General features: G+C 31.3%; 3 protein-coding genes across 4 annotated transcripts; 2 read left to right on the forward strand and 1 right to left on the reverse strand.

Moving 5' to 3' along the window:
• Window positions 1–3,009: 3,009 nt before the first annotated feature.
• Window positions 3,010–3,501, reverse strand: LOC105107633 (uncharacterized). Its single transcript, XM_011001635.1, has one exon. It carries the CDS (start codon window positions 3,499–3,501, stop codon window positions 3,010–3,012), a length of 492 nt encoding a protein of 163 aa, XP_010999937.1.
• A 3,949-nt stretch (window positions 3,502–7,450) lies between these two features.
• LOC105107604 (lecithin-cholesterol acyltransferase-like 1) lies at window positions 7,451–9,165 on the forward strand. Its single transcript, XM_011001593.1, has 2 exons — window positions 7,451–7,962; window positions 8,180–9,165. The coding sequence occupies exons 1-2, from the start codon at window positions 7,583–7,585 to the stop codon at window positions 9,078–9,080; spliced, it is 1,281 nt and encodes a 426-aa protein (XP_010999895.1). The 5' UTR covers window positions 7,451–7,582; the 3' UTR covers window positions 9,081–9,165.
• A 5,761-nt stretch (window positions 9,166–14,926) lies between these two features.
• LOC105107605 (U-box domain-containing protein 30-like) lies at window positions 14,927–18,009 on the forward strand. 2 transcript variants are annotated; one of them, XM_011001595.1, is made up of 3 exons: window positions 14,927–15,180; window positions 15,319–17,635; window positions 17,677–18,009. In XM_011001595.1, exon 2 carries the CDS (start codon window positions 15,738–15,740, stop codon window positions 17,085–17,087), a length of 1,350 nt encoding a protein of 449 aa, XP_010999897.1. In that variant the 5' UTR covers window positions 14,927–15,180; window positions 15,319–15,737; the 3' UTR covers window positions 17,088–17,635; window positions 17,677–18,009. The 2 variants fall into 2 exon arrangements, with proteins under 2 accessions (XP_010999897.1, XP_010999896.1); XM_011001594.1 differs by having other exon boundaries at window positions 14,927–17,635.
• The last annotated feature ends 376 nt before the right edge of the window (window positions 18,010–18,385 follow it).

Below are 18,385 nucleotides of genomic sequence, written 5' to 3' on the forward strand. Positions count from 1 at the left end.
CAATTGTTAATTGCAATAATTTAAAAGGAAAATTTTCAGCTACAAACACTCACTCTTAAAAATCACTAAAATTGCCACCATCATTTTATCACCTTTTCAACTATCAAGCCTTCACCATTATTATAGAGATAAAATAACACAAGAAAAACAATAACCACGGGATTATAATTATTTTAAAAGAATGAATAAAATAAAATCTCTAATTTATAATTTTATTATTGAATATTTCTTTTCAGGTAGTCTATTTTTCAAAAATTTTACAATTCTTTAAATAAATACAAAAATCAACAAGCTAGAAAACTTAAAAAGATAAGAAAAGTAACAAAAATCCTAAATAAATTAGTAAAAATAGAATTATTAAGCATATTATTTAATTTCCTAAAAAATAATTAAAGAAAAATAATTTTTCATAAAAACCTCTTACATCAGTCTCTCTAGGTTGAAAAAAAAATCTTTCTTGAGTTTAAATTACTGTTGTCTCGATCATGTAAATGTCTAATTAAAGGTCCTTAACTTTTTTTTGTTTATTTTTCAAGTATATAACAATTTTAGAAATCAACTTTGATCATTCATCTTAAAATTTATATAAGAAACAACAATTAATAAATTATTTTGTTTCCATTGACTTATAAAGTAGTAGTAATAGTAGATTGAAAATCTCAAACTTACTTAATTAATATGTATTATATTCACATACCTCTTAAACACATCTATCTTAATCAGAACAATAAACTTGTAATAAGAAAGATCAACATAGTTTAGATAAATATTTTTTTTTGTTAAGTTTCCATGTTTTTTATATTTTTTTTGTACTTAACCTCTAAATTATTAATGAGAACATCATTGATCATATCATCATTATCATTATTTTTATTATATATAATATAATTATTATTGTAATCATCATAATATATATATATATATATATAGTTTTCTCTCCTTCATTTATGTTAATTGACATGACTATTCTTCAACTTGCCTTTGCCACTTTATCACTATTAATTGAATTGGGAAGTCAATGTTGCATTTGTTTTTATATATGTTCTATTACTAATTTTTAAAATTCTTCTTTTCGAGGGAAAAACACTTCATCACCTTCTATGATCACATCTTGTTTTGTAACTATATTTTTAATACATGATTATTTAACAACATACAATAACTAATCACTAAAAATTGTTGGACTATGATACCAACTTATGTAAACATAAACAATAAAGAAAATACTCACGCACAAGAATATAAAATTTTCAAAAGAAAAAATTATAGATAAATCCTAATTCATAATTTTATTATTGAATATTTTTTTAAAGTAGTCGGTCTTTTTATGAGGTTTGCAACTCCATAAATAAACCAAAAAACAATTTAAACAAACTAAAAAACCTAAAAATAAAATAAAAGTAATGAAAAATCCTAAAAAAATATAAAGGAATAAAATTATTAAGCATGTTATTTATTTTTCAGTCTTGCATATTCACCACTTCTAGCATCATGCAACCTCTATATCAATCATTATTAATGAGTCAGACTTTTTAACTTAATATTTTAATCTTTGTGAAAGAACATGAATCCATCATAAGATGATAAACCAAGAAAATATGGATTTAGTCGGATATAATATACTAGTGTTCAATTATGTGTTAAGCCCAAGTAAATATAAATCTAACAAATTATTAAACCCAATATACTAGGGTTTTGTCATGTGTTGAATCCAAGTTAGTATAGATCTGGTAAGTTATTATACCCATTACATTTGGGTTTAACCATATACTGAATCCAGGATTACATATATTTAACAACTCATCAGACCCAATATATTTGGGTTTGGTTATGTGTCGAACACAAGTCAATTTGGATCTGATAAATATCTTTGAATTTATTCATATGCTTAGCCCAAATCAACAAAGATTTAACAAGTACTTGAGTAGTAACTTATCAAACTCAATATACTTAAATTCAGCTATTGTCAAATTAACATGAATCTAAAAATTTATATACTTGGATTTAATCATGTATTAACCCAAAGATTATAAACCAACAAACTCATCTATCCTAGACTTTGCAATACACCTAACCCTATTGGTTTTGGAAGTCGTTAAAAAATCATATCATAACCATGAAGGTTTATTTTAAGCCTATTAATATAAATTATCAATATATACTCATCATCCTATATTTATTGACGTATAAAAAATATTTTAATAGTTTATTATTATTTTCATATTATTAATAGTCTATAAAGTATATGTATCTTTTATATGTATTTTTTATTAGTGAAGTGTTATAAATTTTTATTTCTCATTAATATTATCAAGATCAAATGATTTCAATCCATCCACTTGTCAAAACAAAAGGTTAGAGATTATTTTGTAGATATTAGAATTTTTATCATCAATTATATACTTTTTGAGCTATAAAGAAAAAAAATATTAAGATAAACATTTAATTAAATATTATCTAAATATCATTTTTAAACATAATTTATTTTGACACATCATCAATCACTTTGTCACTACTGTTAGTATTATCATTTTGATATCACAAACATACGCCATCCTTCACCACCATCCCCACGCCGTCACACTTGTCTCCAACTAGCCACGTCATTTGTCCTAGAGGAAATTCTTCATTTTTCATTTTAATAGAATATTAAAAAAAAAATGTCCTAAATATAGTTATTTAACTTGCAAATATTTTCTTTTTTATTTATTTTGATAAATGAATGATAAAAAATTAAGAGAAAATCTAAGGAGGAATGGAGTTGGAAATAAACAATGAGATGATGTTCTTCATTCTTCTCTTCTTCAATATGGATTCAAATTTCATTCATTTGAATATACAAAGATGCAGATATTCCCAAAAGCCCAAAATTCATATACTTCCATGATGAGCGATCATTACAGTCCATTACCCAAGCATCAACAACAGGAGGAAAGAATTGAGCCAAATTAACCATGAGGGAGAGCCCCTTGACTTACCTCTCCTCATGGTGGATCCCTCACAAACAATTCAGAAGGCAACCCTTCCTTTTCCAACAGCACAGCTACTGCTTCTCGGACCCAACTGTGGCTTTACATCAACAACACCTGCTTCAAAAACACATGGTTTGTCTTCATCAATCTTGCCCATGAACCCCATTCCAACACTGCAACTCTTTGGCAACACCTTTTTGGACCCCATCATCATCGATGATTGCTGCTGCCTCAATAGCTGCATGTACATCTCAATTTCATTGCTGTGACCCAAGCTCCTGGCAGAAGCAGCTCTAACAAGCTCTCTGTAATCTTCACCGTCATGATCAGACCTTGATGAGCTAACACTGAAACTCCTGGGCAGGGGAGGGTGTTGTCCTGCTCGCGAGACCATGGAAGGGCCATATCTCATCCCCATCGAGCAATCTGTCATGCTCTTAACATAAACATCCCTTGCCTTACACAAAACTCTCAATGGGATTGTAATGACTCGCATGAACTTGCTTTGGTTGTGTGCTTTTGTCTTCATGTTGGATTCTAGCTAGCTAATAACAATGGTTCTGGAAGGTGATCAAGATTGTGAATTAAAATGGGATATTTGTTAAAAAAAAATATATATCGTTGCAAATTTTGAGAGACAGAGAGAAAAAAAAAAAATCGTTGCAAATTTTGAGAGACAGAGAGAAGGAGAATTGGCAGCGGAGTTAGGTTAGGTGGGATTTGGTTATATATGTAGAGTAGATGATCGATGAAAACAATTAGGCTGCTGGTATGAAACGAAGGCAGGCGTTGGATTTAGACTTTTCATTTTCTTTTCTGTTTTTCAACGCACACACTGGATAAGAACGTGAGGAGAATTTTAGCAGATGAAGCAGACTAAAACGGACAAGTTGCTGGAAAAGGTTGACCAAAGGCGAGTTTTATCCTTGAATTTTGTAATCAGCATTCCATATCTTGCCTGCCTCTCTGCTGACTCATCTAATGGATGAATATTCATTTGGACACTAGTCGTTATTTCCTAATTTCTCATTACCACCTTGAAAATAGCCTTTTCATATAGTTGTTAAATCCAAAGTTTTAAACTGTATTAGAAAAATATATTGACTCAATGAAACCCAATACTCTTCTTATAATTTGACTCATAACTTAGTTTATTTCATCTAATCAATCAAGTTTAAACCTGACTAAATTAATATTAAAAAAATTTAATATAATTTAGTTAACTTGTGATTTAGTTAACCTTGTTAAATTTAATCTAGATTTTAATTAAATCATTAATAACAACTGCAACAGCCATAAACTTAAATTAATATAATAATTTTTACATTAACTTGAGATGATTAGATGAATCTTAAATTTATCCAAGTATTATAGTAATTATTATTTTTTAAAATATTTTTTATTTGAAAATATATTAAAATAATATTTTTTATTTTTTAAAATTTATTTTTAATATCTGTATGTAAACTATCTAAAATCAATAAAAAATATTTTAAAAAATAAAAATATTTTAAAAAATACTTTAAAAATATAAAAATAAATTGTGCTATTAACGCTTGAAAAGTACGAGAAGAAATTTTAGTTGCCGTACGGCAGCTGAAGTTGGACGCCTATCCGACTGGTGAGTTGTCTTTGTAACTTGTATTCTAGAACAACGATCTGGCTACATGGCAAGCTACCGAGTGTCCCGGGCTCGGCCGCTGACAGTTAATTGGACTAATTAATAGCTATCCCTTTGCCATAAACACTCCCGTCTCAACTGTATTATCTAATATTGTACCAAATAATTTCTGCTAATTGAGATAAATCCTCTCATGCTACTATGCTAGAGATGATGTATTAAAATGTACTGCTCATACCAAATTATTAATTTTGAGCTTAAAAGAATCTTGATCATGGAAAATCTAAAGCATGGAAGTATTAACATTATGGGAAGGGAATTTAATATATTAAATCATTTCAAAACTTAAATCGGAATTTAATATAATACATATCATCAATTTATAGCCTGAATTGTTACAAGTTTTTTTTAAAAAAAACTTGAGTTATTTGGCCAATTTAGGTTTTATGTGTTAAAAAATCAGTTATCAATCAATTAATTTTTTTAAAAAAATATATTTTTATTAAAACAATATTATTTTAATTATTTTAAAAAAAATATTATTGATCGCTTCAGCTCAAGACTCAAAGGTTGTTCTAGGTCAGGTTTTAAAAATATTATTGATCACTTCAGCTCAAGACTCAAAGGTTGTTCTAGGTCAGGTTTTAAAAATATAGTTGAGAAATAACACGTTTTCATGCAAACTGTAAAGCTAAAAACAGTGTGTTTAATGGCTGCGAAGTCTTTGATGCTCAGGAGCAATGCTGAGTAAGCAAAGCATATACAAGTTTTTTTTTTTTTAAGAGAAAAAAAGGAATGCCAAGTGGCTGGATTTGCTTTCAAAGTCGGAAGCTGAATCATTGAAGGAACCGAGCTGGCTAGTTATGTGGCGGTGCCCGACCAGCTGCATAATAAATTGATGGAATGAGATTTTGCATGCCCAGTTATTCCAAGCTGGGTCGGTGAGGAAGCCTAATTCAAGGAACAATTTATGGAATGGAGAAGCAAACGCGAGCATTAACGACTAGCCAGCTTCACCTAAATCCGCGGGTACCCATTGTATATAGCTTCTAGAAACCATTGGTCAATTATTTACTTCTTCTTAAATCTAGCTTGACTCACTGAGTTGATCAAAAAAAATTATTGTCGATTTAAATTCATCCAACGATTCATAATCGAATAATCCAATGATCCAGATTCTTCATCAGCCCCTTCCCACAACTAAATCTTCAACAAGTCTAATGTGTCAACAACAGATAGTCTTTTCGGAACGCTTAGTGCCACTGCTTACATGTTCGGAAACAACACCACGCGCAGGTAAGAGAAAACAAAGGGAAATGAAACGCTGCTTCTTCTTCTTCTTATTTCTGGAACAGAAATAGATTGTTGGTTCTGTTCTTCGATGAGAGATGTGCCCATGGTATTGAGCATGGAACTAAGCCGATGGATTAGCTGGCTGAACCATGTGTGGTCGTTAGGTAAAAGGAGATTAAGACAGCAGACCGATTTTCCTGCGTGGGTAATATGTCAAAGTTTAGCATCTTTATAGCGCTTCCGTTGATTAGGAAAGTTCTTGAATAGAAAAAATGGAGTGGTTGAAAAAGAAAAGACATGTCTAATACAGAAACTTATTTGAAAACTGTTTAAAAAATAAATTATTTTATTTTATTGAGCATTTCCAATGGAGAAGTCAAGTGAATAGTCAAAAATAAAAAATTAATATTTTTGTTTTTTTTTTTGTTTTGCATACTCCAATGGAGAAGCCAAACAAAATGCTAAAATGCCTTTTTTCTCCCACAAATGCTATTTCTACATATCTCTTTAAAGAGCCAAAACCAACAAAGTGGGACCACTAAAAAAATAGACTAATTAAATGTAGACATGTGGAAAAAAATAACATTAAATAATATTAAGAAATAATAAAACACTTATTTTTTTCACTCCAATATAAATGGCTCTTCAAATGGCTTTTTTCCATTGGAATAGATATGGTAAGATAAGCTATATTTATACTATTCAAAATGCTATTTTATCAATTTAGCTTTTCAAAATAGCATTTTGGATTGGAGATGCTCTAATACAGGAACTTATTTGAAAATTGTTTAAAAAATAAATTATTTTATTTTATTTTTATTCTTCTAGCTAGACATGTTTTTATTTGTTATCTCAAAATAATAATTAAAAACTAATAAAAACACTAATTATCGGTACATGTTTTCAAGCTTACTACTGTCTTATAATATGTTTTATTAAGCGTCTTTGTATTTCTTCAATATTTTACTTTTTTTTCATAATAGTAGATAAATTGGTAATTTATACAATATTTTTCAAATGAAATTGTTGTCTAGTGTTTAGTTTTTATATATATTAATTCAGCAAGAATAAAAACAAAAGAAACTGAGATTTCTTCATGTTTATATAACAATATGACCATCGTATCTATTAATTTTACACAGTTAATTTAATTTAAATGATCATGATTTAGTTTATGATAAATATAGAAATAATTCAATTCCTTATTATTTTATTTCCTAAATTAATCTAAATCATTGAATCAAAATCAATAATAAAGCCTGAAACATGATTGGTTATATTTTCTTCAAAACATGAATACGAGGGATTCATTTCCACCCTCCACCACCTAAAAATATCAGCGAGGCTTGTAAATTGTAATCATGTAGAGTGCAATGGGCTTCCACCTTAATCCAGCAACGTTCCTCAACTTGCATGGGTAGGCTCATGTGAATTGGGGGTGTAGGCAAGTGTTTGCATTTTCCTTCGATCAAGCCCATGTTTGTTTTCAAGCTGAGCTTCCCTTTGGGCCTTGTACAAAATAATGAGAGGTCATCGGAGGATAAGGAAGGACCAAACCTTTACTCTACAACGTGTCACTTTCTCCACCTCAAAGTCGTCGGAGAGATTACAAGGTTCTGAAACTTGCAAGTCATGTGAGCACATAAAGACCTAGCCATTCCTCTATCTCACTTCATGTCTTAGTAGAAAACAAGACATGAAGAGATTGATGCTCAAGCTGGGAATACTTTGTATGTCCATGATGTTCTACGCTTGTCAAGCAACCAGCAATCTCCACCCCGTGATCTTAGTACCAGGAAATGGTGGAAACCAACTAGAAGCCAGACTAACCCGTGGCTACAAGCCCTCGAGCCTGTTCTGCCATTGGTACCCAATCTTGAAGCAAAAGGGAGGTTGGTTCAGGCTATGGTTTGATCCCGGGGTCCTGTTAGCACCATTCACTCAATGTTTTGCTGATCGTATGATGCTCTTCTATGATAAAGATACTGATGATTACCGTAATGCTCCTGGGGTTGAAACCAGAGTGCTACATTTTGGCTCCACTCAGTCCCTTCTCTACCTCGACCCCAGTCTCAAGTAAGCCTCTTGTGTTATATATTTATTTTGGTGAAACTGGCATATATCGTCTACTTACATTAATATTCAAGGTTTAATTTCTATAATCAATTGTAAAAAATAAAAAAGTTTATTTAATTGAGTGTGAAATGATATATTTAATTAATTGGCTGCTGCCTTTAATCTTAATTTCAATCTTAACAACCAATACAATATATCTCTGCAACATGGATTGCAGGCGAGCCACGGCATACATGGCTCCACTAGTGGAATCTTTAGAAGAAATTGGATATGTTAGTGGTGAAACTCTATTTGGAGCCCCATATGATTTTCGGTATGGCTTGGCTGCAGAAGGGCACCCATCAAAGGTTGGTTCCAAGTTTTTGCTGGACTTGAAAGATCTCGTAGAAAAAGCAAGCAGAAACAATGGAGGGAAGCCAGTAATTATTGTCTCCCACAGTTTAGGAGGTCTCTTTGTGCTCCAGCTTCTCAACAAGAACCCAATATCTTGGCGTAAAAAATATATCAAACACTTTGTTGCACTTTCTACTCCATGGGGTGGTACAGTGGTGCAGATGGTTACTTTTGCTTCGGGGTATACACTAGGAGTGCCCTTTGTTGATCCATTGCTTGTAAGAGAAGAGCAAAGGACTTCAGAAAGCAACTCATGGCTTTTGCCTAATGCAAAAGTATTTGGTGAAAGAAAACTTGTTATCACGCCAAATGCTACTTATTCAGCCCATGAAATCACTCGATTTCTTAGTGACATTGGATTTTCCAGAGGTGTTTATCCTTATACAACCCGGATTTTGCCTTTAATGGAGCAATTGATTGCCCCAGAGGTTCCTATCACATGTATAATCGGCAGTGACGTTAGGACACCGGAGACCTTATTCTACGGGGAAAATGGTTTTGATGAGCAGCCGGATGTTGTTTATGGGGATGGAGATGGCACGGTAAACATGGCAAGCCTACTGGCACTTGAGAAATTGTGGTCTGAGGAGAAACATCAACCCCTCAAGGTAATTAGAATTGGTGGGATTTCTCACACATCAATTCTCCAAAATGATTCGGCACTTGCTGAAATAACAGGAGAAATTTATAGTATTAATTCTCATGTTATCAGCTCAGTCTTGTAGGAGTTTTGTTATCATGGATAGATGGAGATTTATTACATGGATGAGTTTCCAGCAAGATGGGAAAACTTGACGTGTTGAGAGTGTAGCTCTTAAGATTTGTTAATTTTTTAGGTTTATTTTAAAGAAAAAACACAAACATAGAGTAGAGTCCTTTTAAATTTAAAAGACGAGAATGGAAAGGAAAGAGAATATAAAATTTATGACCTTATAAAAATAATAATAATAAGATTTTTATGTATGATTTATCTTTTCTAGTTGAAATTTTTGACCTAATAAAAATAATAATAATATTTTTATGTATGATTTATCTTTTCTAGTTATATGTCTTTATTTTTTAAAAGGTAAAATCTAAAAAATAACTAATAAAATGCTATTAATTATTTTTTAAATAGTGTAAAATTACCTGTACTGAATCCCCCGATATAATCCGAGTTGATTAGTTTGGTCATCATGTTCGTGCTCCTTTCTTCCATGTAGAATGTAACTGCGGTAAATACAGGGCATTTGACTGATGACTAAGATAATTATTTTAATAAAATAACATAGTTATTAAATTTAGTTTTCTTTGTTGATTCAAGAAATTCAAAATTTAAAATACAATCTACATTGGATATTTAGTTAAATTATATAAGATACTCACTTGATTAAATTCGGTCAACTTAATCAAGTTTTTAATAATTTAGTTGATGTAGTCAAATTCAATTTAAATTTAATCTAAAATGTTAAGCAAAATTTATGTTTGTTTTGCATTCAAAAGTGTTTTTAAAAATTATTTTTTTCTTTAAGTTAATTTTTTATAATTTTATATTTTTTTAATATGCTATTATCAAAGATAATTTTTTTATAAAAAATATTATTTTAATAAATTTTTAAACAAAAAAATATTTTAAACATAATTTTCTATTTTTTTAATATGCTATTATCAAAAATAATTTTTTTTTAAAAATATATTATTTTAATAAATTTTTAAACAAAAAATATTTTAAAAAAACAATTATTATAACATTAAATATCATTGTCAATAAACTTGACCTAACTTTGGAAGTTAATCCAATACCTGGTCTGCACTAGGTTTTTTTTTAAAAAAAAAACAAAAACACAAGGAAAGTTGATCTAATAAAAAACGTAGAATCACTTATAGTTTGATTAATTTAATCAAAATCTATTATTTTTTTAAAAAGATATTATTTTAATTTTTAAAAAAAATATATAAATTTATTCAATTAAATTGATTATTTGGTTGGGTTTAATGACTAAGCTGAATATGATGTAATATTTGGGAACAATAATTTAGCTCTAATTTATGATCCATTAATTAATAAAGATGGGGAAGGAAAAGGGCGCGGGCAATGACAGAGAAGACAACCTGTATACTGTCTCAAAAGAATATTGGTCAAATCTCTACTAGACAATTCTTCCACAGCTCCACTGCTACAGCTGCTGCTTACATTAACAATTATTTTAGATTAAGTTTAAATATTTCGGTAAACAAACAATAATTAACTGCGACGCAGAGGATGGCACGAAGAGAGAGGACGCACGATTCCCATGGGCCACGTGTCATGGTCGATTGAGCCCAAAAAAGCAAGCAAAAGTGGTCAAGCAAGAGACCGCAAAGGCTTCCGTATATGGTCAAGACACAGGATGACAGGATAACCTGTTAAAAGTTGAGCTGGCACTCTCAGTGGGCCCCGCCCCCCACGAGACTTCCAGTTCCCTGTATTTTTTTCTTACAGAAATTAATACTATTTAATAAATTATTCTAAGCAGACCTCTCTCGGCATGGGGTTCGGGTTGGGTTCAAAAAAATAAATGAAAATTAATTTAGTTAAATCTGAATAGTTTAATAAGTTAATTTATAATTTTTTTAATCCGATCAGAATCTGATTTCACATAAGAAAATAAAGCAGTATTTTTAAATCTTGAAATAATTTTAACAACATCATTTTAAAATAACTAATATTTACTGAATCGTGAGTCAACAATTTTAGTAACTTTAATTCTAAAGAGCCATGAAATATTTGGAAAAAAACATTAAATATGGTTTTTTATTATAATTTTCTATACAGATAACTCACCGTAGATGGACCCCATGAGATTGAAATTACCAAATAATCAATAAAGTTTTAATCAATGATAATTACAGCTCATTATTAAGAATCGCAGTAGCAATAAATGGATTATAAACAATGATTATGCTCCTCCATTAATTCTATTTTGATGTGAAAAATCGATAAATTTGATATCATATCTCTTTTAATAATGCAAAGTTCTCTTACCAGTCAGTTCAGTCAAGCACATGATTGATTTATAACTTAAGAAATTCAACAACACTATAATTTATGCGTCTAATTTCGTCGGTTTTTTGCTTGTTCGCATCTTTATCCTCTCCCTCTTGGGTTGATTTACTGTGGTTATATTTTCCAATGCATTTTTAAACCGATGGGCACGGTTCCAAGCAGACCCTCTCCCCGAGAGATTAAAAAAGTGGCAGGGCTCGTTTTCTTTGAATTTCCTTGATCCAGAAACTGGAAATCGAGGTGGCTGACGATACGACTGCACGTGCGGTGCACAGTTGCCGATGGTTTGCATCGCAAGCGATATCCGGTCACTCTCACTGATCTCTTTCCTCTCTTCTCGCCAAGTACTAAATAAATAGATAAAAACCAGGCATCTCAGTGACTAATACATGAATCATTCCATTTCACACATTTTTATAGGTCTCCATCAATGGCCTGATTACACTGCCTGTCCCGAGAGAAGAGCATGGGATACATTGTTGCTAACTGTAGTCAAACTGGCGGACGATGCAGTTTTTGGAAATGGATTTGAAATTGTGTTTTTTAAAAATTTAATTTTTTTATTTAAAATTATTTTTTATATATTTATATTATTTTAATATATTGATATTAAAAATAATTTTTAAAAATTTTAAAAAATATTATCTTCATATATTTTTAATAAAAAATACTTTAAACTACAATTATTACTATACTTATATGTATACATGAAACTCATAAAATTTAAGATATTTATAGTATTATTAGATTTTTTATTATATTATTTTAATATGTTGATATTAAAAATAATTTTAAAAAATATTATCTTAATATATTTAAAAAAAATACTTTAAATTATAATTATTACTATATTCACATCTATATCTAAAACTCATAAAATTTAAGATATTTATAGTATTATTAGATTTTTTATTATATTATTTTAATATGTTGATATTAAAAATAATTTTAAAAAATATTATCTTAATATATTTAAAAAAATACTTTAAACTATAATTATTACTATATTCGCATCTATATCTAAAACTCGTAAAATTTAAGATATTTATAGTATTATTAGATTTTTTATTAAATTAAACAACATAATAACTCGTAAAAACTAAGTCGACCAGCTAAGTTTTTAGCAACTTTGTTGCTTTTAGGTCGAGCTAGCACCCATAAAAAAAAAGTGAAATATTATTATTTTATTAAGATGTAATTAATTTTTTAATTCATAAATTGAACTAAATTAAAAAATTAATAAAAATAATTTGAAACAATCTATATTAACTTGTTAAACTTTGTGCTCGAGTTAAGAGTTATAGATAACCTAATAGAAATTAAGAGAGACAAATTACATAGTTTAAGTTTTACTAAATTTAATTTTAAATGATGAAATTTAAAAAGAAATAATTCAAACTAATTTGTCAAAATCAGGATTTGTATCATAAAAATATGAGAATCCAATAAATAAATATAATATTAAAAAATAAAAAAACAAAAATAAAATATTATTTATAACGAGTAATAATTAATTTACAAGGAAGGTACACTGCATCTTATTCTCTTCTAGTTTTTTCAGTGATAGCCTTTTTCATAATCTCTCTTTCTTTACCCTAGTGCTATAAAACCAGTAATGTGATGTGGGTTAGGCGTTGTGTTAATTTTTGTGATTACAATTTGAAAAAATAAATTTGAAATTTTTTATAAATTATATATATTTTTTCAATTAAGGTTTGGAGCAAGACTTTCCAATTAAATTTATACTTTCAAATCTATAATTATAGCAAGACATAGATTACACCATATCATTCCACACAAAAAAAAAAAAAAAAACATAAACAAATGGAGCTTTGGGAAGTTGGTGTCCAGATTTTGTGTTCTACAACCGGGTTTCGAAGAGCAGTAATTTCTGTTTTTAAAGCTATTTATATTTTCATTTGAAATTGTGTTTGAGTATGTTTTTAATTGTATATTTACCTTTTAAAAATATTAAATTAATATACATTTTTAATTTTTTTATAATTTTGATGCGTCCTATTGAAAATAAAAATTATTTTAATATATTTTTAAATAAATAAATATATTTTCTAGAAAACACAGCCTTTAACGTAACACCAGAGCCTCATATTTTCTAGAAAACTCAGCCTTTAACGTAACACCAGAGCCTCATATTAATTCGAGGTGAATTCGAGCCGTGGGGTCACCGTTCCTTCTCCTTTTGAATCGGGTTTGATTGTTCTTTAGGTAGTTGATGATTTCACACTTTTTATTTGAGCTTTAAAAGAAGTTATTTCACTCACCACTTTGGAAATTCCAAGATTATACAGCTGATGTGATCATGATGGGATAGACTTACTGTTTTGACCACAGACCCTATCTTTATGCCCTTTCTCTTTTTCCTCTCCCCACACGTTCCTTATCTCGTGGATTTGACTGCTCTTCTTTCCCCTTCCAAATATTGTTTTTAATAACAAAGGATATAATTAAATAATAATGATGCAAAGCATAAAGTAAAAATATTTCAAAATTTTTATTTTATATTAAAAAAATATAACCCACGACAAGTTTTGAGTTTTGGTGTGATATATGCTTTTTTTTTTTAATTTAATATAGGTGTTTAAGTTGCGTATATTATGATTAATTTCATAAGTTCTGAAATTAATAACCATGTAAGTATTTAGTAGTCATCATATTAACAATTAAGAATTCAAACCTGAGAATATAGAAAAAACAAACCTCTTGATCTCAAGTTTTTATCACTTGATCACCATCTAGATGGTTGTTATGTATACTTGTTGTTGATATAATATAAAAAGGATATATGCATCCAAACAAGGGCGGGACCGCAATTTCAAGAATTGTCTAGAAAATCTTATTAAACCCGGGTTAAATCAGTGTTAGCTTAATTATTTATTCTAAAAATAAGTTTTACATAAAAAATATTAAATTAATATTTTTTATATATAATATTAACTTGTCAATGTAAATAATAATAATAAAAAAATATTTTAATATATATTTTTTTAAAATAATTTGCATCACAATACAAAATATTTATTAAAAGACTGATACATGAAGCAAGAATTTAGTAATACCATGCATGATATTTTTTAGAAATATTTTTGATTAAAATATATAAAATTACGTTTTTTTAATTTATTATCACTTATATATCAAAACCATAAATTTTTAAAAAATATTAATTTAGTATTTTTTAAATTTAAAATACTACGAAATGAAAAAACTATCGCTAATACCAAACCTACATGCATAAAACCAAGATTACCGATTATATAAATTCTAATTCAAATCAAATCATAAATTAAAAATTCGTCTATTTATATTTATCTACATTTAAAGTTAAAAAAATAAAAAAATAATGTTTGTTTAACCTAAAACACAGCAAATAACGTTAGATAAACAGACGCTAAGCTATAAAATATATTATCGTAACATCAACATTTTATCTGATGACTCGTGAATTTCATATTAATCTAGCAATACGGATGCCTTTTCAAATAGTAAAGTGGATTGTGTGTGCACTGTATGTGTTCGAATTTACTACTTTCGAGCTTCGATTTTTGAGTGAGTGGTGACCCACATTAGCGAAAATTTCAAGGGTGCTTGATAATTTCATACTCTTGTTACCTGCCCTACACAGCAGCAGCAGCAGCAGCAGCATCAGCATCACAGACTGGAGTAGACTGTCTGCTCAAGATATATGCTACTATTCTACCCTTTCACTTCTTTTTTATTTATTTACATTTCTCCTTCCCATCTCCACACTCTTCTACCCTGTATCGCTACACTGTAGTTAGGTATGGTTCCTGGTTTTCCCATTCTTCCATGTCTTTAGTGTTATAATTTCGCTTTTCAACACTCACTTTCTGTTGAGCTCTTCAGGTACTTGATGGGCTGTTGAAGTTTTCGCTTTTATTTTTTTTTATGCTTTTCAGCTTCAAGGGGATGTTCTCAGCGAGTTGAATGAGAAAGCTTGAGTGTTAGAGAAGAAGATAATATGTTCATCATGTCTTTGATGATGACGAGGAAGAATGTCTCTTTGACTGTATTAACTAGAGAAAGAGATCAGATAAAGGGCAAAGGTAAAGCATACAATGTTGAAAATTTGTCCCCTTTGATAGTCACTCTTCCTTGTGCATGTCAATGAGAGATAGAAAGAGATAAAGAGAGATGCCTTATGCCAAATATCCCTTTTCTCCTTTTCTTCCCCACACGTTTCTTGTCTCGTGGACGTGATGGGTCTTAATGTTTTAATTAGTCCTTGCCTTCTCCTTTGACATCTTAGGGCCTTTTGTTGGATTGGATTTATTTTCTCTTCTTGGTGGATTGTGGTTAGTGTTTTTCTTTGCGAAAAATGCCGATGTATAAGCCAAATGGCTATATAAATGTAAAGCTAGATGTGGGCGTTGGAGGGCAAGTTCTAGATCTAGAAACCGCCGTTAAGGATGGTGTTTTGGACGGTGTTGGCGGTGGTGTTTTAGTTAGTGCTGGCGTGGCGGAGAAATTGGATCTGAAGAAGATGATTGAAGAGCTTGAATCAATAGAAGTACCGTCAGTGTTTATATGTCCAATTTCGCTGGACCCAATGGAAGACCCGGTGACGCTTTGCACTGGACAGACTTACGAGAGATCTAACATTCTCAAATGGTTCTCCCTAGGTCATTGCACGTGCCCCACTACAATGCAAGAGCTCTGGGATGATACGGTGACGCCGAACAGGACTATGCAGCATCTGATTTATAGCTGGTTCTCGCAGAAGTTCTTGGCTATGAAGAAGAGATCAGAGGATGTGCAAGGAAGGGCTATTGAGCTTCTGGAAAATCTGAAGAAAGTTAAGGGTCAAGCTAGAGTGCAAACTTTGAAGGAACTTAGGCAGGTTGTTGCCGCACATTCTACGGCACGGAAGGCTGTGCTGGATAATGGTGGGACTGCCTTGGTGTCTTCTTTATTGGGCCCCTTTACAACTCATGCCGTTGGGTCTGAAGCAGTTGGAATTCTCGTGAATTTGGATATTGATTTTGCATCCAAGTCGAATTTGAGGCAACCTGCGAAGATTTCTTTAATGGTGGATATGTTGAATGAGGGTTCTATTGAGACCAAGATCAATTGTACCCGATTGATAGAAATGTTGATGGAAGGGAGTGATTTTGAGAATGAAAACTTGTCAAGCCTGAGTCTTTTAGTTGGTCTGTTGAGGTTGGTGAAAGACAAGAGGCACCCAAATGGGTTATTGGCTGGACTTGGTTTGTTAAAGAGTATTTGTTCACATGAATCAGTTAGGGGCTCAGTTGTGAGCATTGGGACAGTTCCTCCATTGGTGGAGCTTTTGCCAAGTTTGAATAGTGAGTGCTTGGAATTAGCACTTTATATTCTGGAGGTTCTTTCAAGTATTCCCGAGGGAAGATTGGCTCTGAAGGGTTGTGCCAGCACAATACCGAACGTGGTCAAGTTATTGATGAGGGTTTCGGAGGCTTGCATGCAGCTTGCATTGTCAATATTATGGGCTGTTTGCATGCTCGCACCAGAAGAATGTACTGCACTCGCTGTGGAGGCGGGTTTGGCAGCCAAACTACTACTTGTAATACAGAGCGGTTGCAATCCTGAGTTGAAGCAGCAGTCGGTTGAACTATTGAAATTGTGTAGTCTAAATTACACATCAACCATTGTCATTTCTGAGTGTAAGCTTACGAGAACAATACAGTGAAGAACTATGAGAATTTGGTGATATATACCATCCGTTTCCACTGTCACGAGATGGAAAGGGGCTTGAGCTCGCGGGATTAGATGATGCAAAATGGGGTTACTTGAAGGTATTCTTTTCTCTCGCTTGTATATATCAAAGATCATAGATACACTGTATTGATTTTACATGAAAGAAGCATCATGGTGTGGATTTAGGCTAATTGCTTATTGTTTAATTATTGATCCACTGTCTATGAGCTGGTGGTTTACCAAAATTATCTAATAATAACCAATGAGGTTATGTTGTTGTTAACTTGGCTGTTCTTTTTTAGCCGAACCGCCGCCGATCAGATCTCTTGCTTGTCCATTGTATCCATAGTCTAGATAGCAATACTGTGAACTCGGTCTCTGTAATGGAGTTTTTGCAGGGGTTAAGTGGGGCGATACAGGGAACGGATATAGATGGGCCCTGGCATCTCTCTCTGGTATTTGAAAGCTAATTTTCAACGTCCCACTGATCCCCATATTTTCCGCCCTTAGTTTTAAGGGTTCTCTGGAGTTTTTGCAAGGGTTAAGTTCATTTTTTAAGGGTTCTCTGGAGTTTTTGCAAGGGTTAAGTTCATTTTTCTCTACAGTTTAAATTGATGGTTTACTGTGACTCAAGACATTGCAGAGTTTGTGAGTAATCTGCTTTCCGAGTAAGCTCATGAATCGTGGAAGTAAACACCTGAATCATGGTCTCCGACCTGTATTTTTTCTTGAAAGTTTTTACCTCTGTTAGTTTGTAGTTGTGTTTGTATGTAGGAAAAGCTTAACCGGTAGACATTAATTTGATGTCATCTCCTCACTGCAATTAAATTAAAGCCTGCCTGTGTGCATGCGCACACATTTGAGTTCTGTTCAAGAATAGTAATAGCAGAGGAGTACCAGTCAATTTCTTGATTGACTCGATGCCTTTTTCCCTTCCATTTCTCTACATTGCTTGATGGGAATTGGCACGGGAGTATTGTTGCAACTTAAATTTGGGTTTTGCTAAGTAAAACTGTCATACGGTTGCTGAAGTCGATGTTGCTGTTCATCGAGCAATTTATTTTTACATCTGATGTTGGTGGGTTTCGATGGAATTAGAGAGACGGTGGAGCAAAATGCATGCAGGTTTTGGATCATCTGGGCAAAGCCTAGTCCAGGAGTCACCAGAATTTCAAGGAAATATCAAAGCGCGCAGCATCTGCCAAATTGCCTGCCTTGAAGGGCAGTTTCTTGCCAGATGTGGATAAGTGAGAGCTGAGAAAGGATTCTAGGTGGCATTGGATTCCACTT

The sequence above is a fragment of the Populus euphratica genome, unplaced genomic scaffold (assembly GCF_000495115.2).
Source record: "Populus euphratica unplaced genomic scaffold, PopEup_1.0 scaffold267.1, whole genome shotgun sequence".
Taxonomy (NCBI): Eukaryota; Viridiplantae; Streptophyta; class Magnoliopsida; order Malpighiales; family Salicaceae; genus Populus; species Populus euphratica.